Source organism: Gavialis gangeticus, unplaced genomic scaffold, assembly GCF_001723915.1.
Source record: "Gavialis gangeticus isolate Ggan-Ray unplaced genomic scaffold, GavGan_comp1, whole genome shotgun sequence".
NCBI classification, from domain to species: Eukaryota; Metazoa; Chordata; order Crocodylia; family Gavialidae; genus Gavialis; species Gavialis gangeticus.
In genome coordinates, this window is record NW_017728994.1 from 59561206 (window position 1) to 59566873 (window position 5668).

The 5668-nt window shown below is 50.0% G+C and overlaps 1 protein-coding gene across 2 annotated transcripts in view; it reads right to left on the bottom strand.

The window, feature by feature from the left end:
• The window catches only part of HSPA12A (heat shock protein family A (Hsp70) member 12A), a 97534-nt gene extending 94623 nt beyond the window's left edge, over window positions 1-2911 (bottom strand). Inside the window, exon 1 of one of the 2 annotated variants that reach the window (XM_019502890.1) lies at window positions 2752-2911. In XM_019502890.1, the coding sequence (XP_019358435.1) occupies window positions 2752-2779 (28 nt within the window). In that variant the 5' untranslated portion in view covers window positions 2780-2911. The remainder of the gene's footprint in view (window positions 1-2751) is intronic. The other variant, XM_019502889.1, reaches the window with a different exon arrangement.
• Between the last annotated feature and the right edge of the window lie 2757 nt (window positions 2912-5668).

Genomic DNA, 5668 nt, shown 5'->3' on the forward strand with positions numbered 1-5668 from the left:
GGCCTAAGTGTTGATCAGTGATTTAGATCCTTTCCAATTACTGCCAACACTTCTTTACCATAGCAAAACTTTCATGTGGAAAAGTGACGAGCGCCAAACAAGCAAGACAACAAAAATCACCCACGGATGGACCAAAACTTTGTTAAATACAGAGGGCTGTAAGGTACTTACCAAAAGATGCACAGCAATTGTCAAATTAAATAACACATAAAAAAAAATACAGCCAACAGCCTCCCCACAATGTTGCTGGTGCATGCTTCATTACGCTCATTGCTCTTCTAATCATAATACAGCATCCTTAAACTACTTTACTTCCATTATTTTTGATTGAGCATCAACTCAGCCCTGTCAAAACATCCATAGTCATGGCTCCTGCCCTGAAGGACATACAGTTTGGGACAGAACCACTACTTCTCACTGAAATCAATGGTAGAAACCCCATAGCTGGAGTTAGTCCAATGCTGGTTTTGGAAACCAAACTACTGATCTGAATTCATGCCTCCTTGCGCTTCCACTGCAGTCCAAGTAGTGTCAGGGAGGATTCTCCTTACCCTGTACGCACACAATGTAGGCACAGATGCCACATTTGGGATTGTGAAGTTATTTTAACCCCTGGCTGGAATGTGCACAGTCCTCTTCTTTAGATTGCTTGAACATAATTTAACAAACGACTACCTGTTCTTACAGTGGCAGGACATTGACACTGTCCTTGTTACCCTATTTTAGCTGTGGCAAGTTAAAGGAGTGTTTTTGATGTTTCAGGCATTATGCCTGGGAGTTGTACATAAGGGTGTTTCCCTAAGGTTTTAAGAACAGGTTGGGTAAACAGTCATATAGTATAGTCTAGACAGGGATGATCCTGCTACATGACCACCTGAGGTCCCTTCCAGCCTATGATGCTATCATGGATGCCACTACAATAATGAGGTGACAATGATTGTTCTGAAAGCCTCTGCAGAGCTGTGTGTTGAGGGCTGATTTTAATAAGAGGATGGTAGTTTGGTGCATAGGAGGGAGCGTGGGCTAAGAGGGAAGGGGGGAGAAATAGGTTGTTAAGAGGCTTGGTAGTACACAGGGAGCTGGTAAACATTAAATCTGGTGCAGGGTCATAAGAGGACTTGGCAAACTGTTGGTGGAAAGGACAAGAAGCTTGAACGTAATGCAGCAGGAGTGCCAAGCCATTAAAGGAATGCAGAGATAACAGGAATGTGCTGAAAATGATGTGGCTAAGATGACTTTTTGACAGGTCAGATGATACACACACAAAACAGAAGCAACAGAAAAACATCAAGTGATGTAGAAGACTTTTTAAATGCATGACCCGAACTTGAATTAAAATGACACTGCTCTAGAATGGAATGAAATCAAATCCTACCGCTTACACCTAGGGGACCAGACCATCCGCAGCTGAGACAACAGTCCTGTCCCCCGGCACAAAGCTGAGCAGCACAAAGGCTGTTCCAAGATGTGCGGGCTGGCCACAAGGGGCAAAGCCAGCTGCTGCTGCAGCAAGCCACAGCGTCAGAGTATCCTGGCCACACCCTTTCACTGGCGCAAGGAGGGTGGCAGCCCAGGAGCTGTTACACCAGACACGTCCCACCCCAGTGCCTCTACATAGATCAGCTCCTCTGAGCCCAGCAAGCTGGAAGGAAGCTAGTGCCTAAGGCTGCCTCGGCGTAGTACAATGCAGAGCCTGGTCCGTGCACCGTACACTCAGCCAAAAAGCTGACCAGACGGTCGGCTCTAAAGGAAACCCCATCTGCCAAATCAGTGACGCTCAGTTATGAGCCAATAACTTGCATTTCCTTATAGCAGCATTAACAGAGGCTTTCACACAACAGCTTCCCTCTAGGAATAAAACGAGGCTGGTTCATCCCAGCTGGCTGCACATACCGCAGTGCTGCGCTACATGTAGCCATAAAGATGATGAGCAACGTACGCAACGTTTTTGGTACGCGCGCTGCATTTCTGCAGCCTTCACACTGCTGCCGACACACAGCTCCTCCGGCAGCAGCATTTCTCCCCCCAGACACCTTTATTTATTGCTCGCTGCCTGAAAGACCAGAAAGGACATTAGTATTTGTGCTATGACAACCTGGGCTTTTGCTTCACGGTATAGCCTCTCTGCCAGCAGACGCCTTCCTGCACAGCTTCTTCCTAGCAGTATGTTATTGAAGAAAACAAAATCACAAGCCACCAGACTTGAAACACACTGTGCACGAAGGCCAAAAAAAAAAAAAAAAAAATTTAAAAAACAGCGTAACCTCCCGTCATCTCACACAAGGGCAAATCCACCTTTCTGTTGCCACTCGGTTTTCGGGAAAACCGTTGCTGACGAAGGATGCCGCAGAGGCAGCCCGAAAACAACCTTGACTGCACAAACCCCGCAGGTCTGCCCAGGGGGAGAGGCCGTGCGCCACCGCTCGTGCAAAGCAAAGCGAGTCAACTTGACGACTCCAGAGATTTCTTCTTCTTCTTCTTCTTTTTTCCCCCCAGACTTTCCAAAATGGATGCTCCCTGACTTTTTTTCTGCGCCTGGACCGAGGCAGAGGGTCCCAGGAAGCCCCCAGCTGATACTCCCCCAGCCCAGCCCAGCCTTGCCCCTCTTTGGCAAGAGTTTTACTGGGGGAGGGGGGGTAAAAAAAAAAAAAAAAAAGATTTTTCTCTGACCTCTGCTGCACCCAATGCCTAGGGCTGCAAAACAAAGCAGCCCTTTCATCCCTCGCCCCAGGGGCCGGGGCACTGCCTCACCTGCGGGGCCGCTCTCCGGCTCGGACATGGCTGCACCGCGCGGCTCCTGCTCCGGGCTGGGCTGGGGCTGCTCACTGCTGCCCGGGGGCCATGGGCCGGCGCCTCCGTCCTCCGGCCGCGCCCGCCCCGCCTGCCCGAGCCCAAGGCAGGGCTGAGCGCTCCTCCCTGCCGCTTAAAAGCCGTGCGGCAGCCGGCGGGGCCGGGCCGGGCCGGGGCCGCTGCAGCGCCCCTCCCTCCCGCCGCAGAGATGCGGGATGCGCGCCGGGCATGTCCCAGCCCCTTTGTGCTGCGCGTCTCTGAGGGGCTCGCGGCCTCCCTCCGACGCATCCCGTGCTGGGGACTGGGGTTGTCCCCCACCCAGGGCCGGCCCTCGCCCCTCGCCAACCGCTAGTGTCGCCTCAGAAATTGTGATAATAATCGTGAGCAAAACGATGATAGAAAATATGATACTAATCGTGTCCAGGGGCCCCTCTGAGGCAAACGGGGCCGCCTGGGGTGCGCATCATAGAGGGCAGTGCGGCTGTCCTCTATCCAGACGAAACCCATCGCCTTTATGTCCTCTCTTGAATAAAGAGGAAAAGATTTTTTTCTCTCAAATATTTTATGTCCTCTGGGATTTTTTCTAAACAGGGGACATAAAGGCGCCGGGTTTCGTATCAATAGAGATTTCGTAGGTATTTGGGCTGGAAGGGACCCCGGAGGATCATCGAGTCCGGCCCCCGCCCCAGGGCAGGAAGTCGGCAGGGAGCAGAGGATAGCAGAGCAGAAAACCGGAATGTCCTCTGTGACGGCCCCCACACTGCAGAGGGCCCCAAAATTGTGCAACAGGTGTCCAACTGACTTATAAGTTGTCAAAATTGAGCCTCCAAGGGGCCCCAAATGACTCCCTTGCTTTGAGGGGGGCCAAAGTTTTGCAACAGATGTCTGGCTTATAAATTGTCAAAATTAAGCCCCTAAGGGGCCCCAGATGCCTCTCTGGCCCAGGGGCCCAACAAGGCCACCACTGCTGTCTAGGCCCCAGGTGGCCGCTTGGTTTACCCACGCCTGTGCCTGGCCCCGGCTCGGGGTCAGACTGCTCATCGTATTTGGGGTCAGGGAGAAATTTTATCCCATGGTCAGATTGGTACCAACTGTGGGGGTGAGGGGGAGGCTTGCCTTACTCTGCAGCAAGGACGTGGCCCTTCGCCAGGGACCTCTTGACAACATTTTGTAGAAGCAGGGCACCGGCTGCCATGGTCCCCTTGCTTGACCGGCAGCAGGTTAGGGTGTTAGATCAGCGTTGTGTGAGGGTTGAGGGTAGTCTTATGTAAAGTTTAGATTATGGGCTGTATGGGCTGGTTTGGACTGGGGGGATCCTTCCTCAGGCAGGGGGTTGGACTAGATGCGACCTCTGGAGGGTACATCCAGCCTTATTTCTCTATGGGTGCCCGTACGCAAGCACGGAGGCCGCTCTGAATTTCAGAGCATCAGAGAAGACTCAATTAATTGAATCTGTTGAAGCACGGTAATTACCACACTCCAGCAGCCTCCACGTCTCGTGTATCAGGGTCCCCACACTTCAAAATGGTGACAGGGCCCTTCATTTAAATCTTGTCAAATGAGCTTTAGTTCAAGCACCCCAACTATCATTTTGAAGCACGGGGACACTGATACACAAGACACTGCAGTGTTTTAAAGAGTGACTCTCAGACCCGCTCTAATTAAAGCACCACCACTCTCACCCCGGGGCATGTGTATAAGCACCCTCTGATTTTATTTGCAAAAGATGCATTGGTTATTTGCATTTTCTGTGCTGAGCAGTAGGGCTAACCCTGCTCGTTTGAAGATTGCTCCCATTCAAAGCCTGTCCTCCTTCAAAATCATGAGTTGGAACAAAAAATAAGTCTTTTGGATTTGTATTCATCTTCTGAATCTATAGGGTGCATTTGCCTCAAGCTCTTCTCTGCAACCCTGAGAGCTGGAAATCTACTTTTATCAAATGAAAAATGAGTTTTGTGTAATCACAGTAATCCTAGAGAAGTTGGGCTGGAAGGGACCTCCAGAGGTCATCTAGTCCAAACCCCTGCTTGAGGCAGGATCACCTCTATCCAAACCATCCTATACAATCCATAATCTAAACTCTTCATCGAAGTACCATGAACCCTGACACAACACAATGTCTTGACTCCAAGAGCTGGGGATCTAATAAGCCCCAAATATCATGTATTTCATGACATGGCCACAAGAGTTGTCAATGATGGATAAGCGTCCCTTAGAAACAAGAAAATAAATTAGGGCTAATCTCGTCTGCAAATAAATCTGCAGGTCAAGGAAGAGTTCTAAGTTTTCAGAAGCCTCCACTACTTTACACCCCATTTACACCCAGATAAAATAAAATGCAAAGTTCCTGTTGAACGTTCCCCATTCCAATGAGTAGTATTTATGTCCACTTTGCACAGATATCACTGACCACACAAGATGCAAGACAATGGAGAGCTTAGAGCTATATTTTCAAAAGGACTGAGTCTAAGGGCTGGTTGGACAGGAGGTCAGTGTGGAATAAGATGGGATGTGACTTTAAAGCACTATACTGATTCCCCATTAACTACCTACGTAGATACACTGCTTCCTCGCTAAAGCCACACTCCTTACTCCAGGGTGCCCTCACGGATCCTGCTTCAAATACGCTGCGTCCTAAACCAGTCCTGTTAGCAGTGCTAACTACCCCACTCAAAACGCTATGCAGAGGTGGCTACACTACTTCCAGTTTTGGAGGCAGCTGGCCCAGAGCAACACGTCGTGCTGGAGGACACCGTTCCAAATCCTGTAAATGTACTATGTAGCTAACTATGGCCTAAGAGTACCATTATGTGGTTTAGGTTATAGTTCCAGGTAAATCCTCCCAAAGCTGCCACTTGGAGAAAGCAGTGTTCATGCA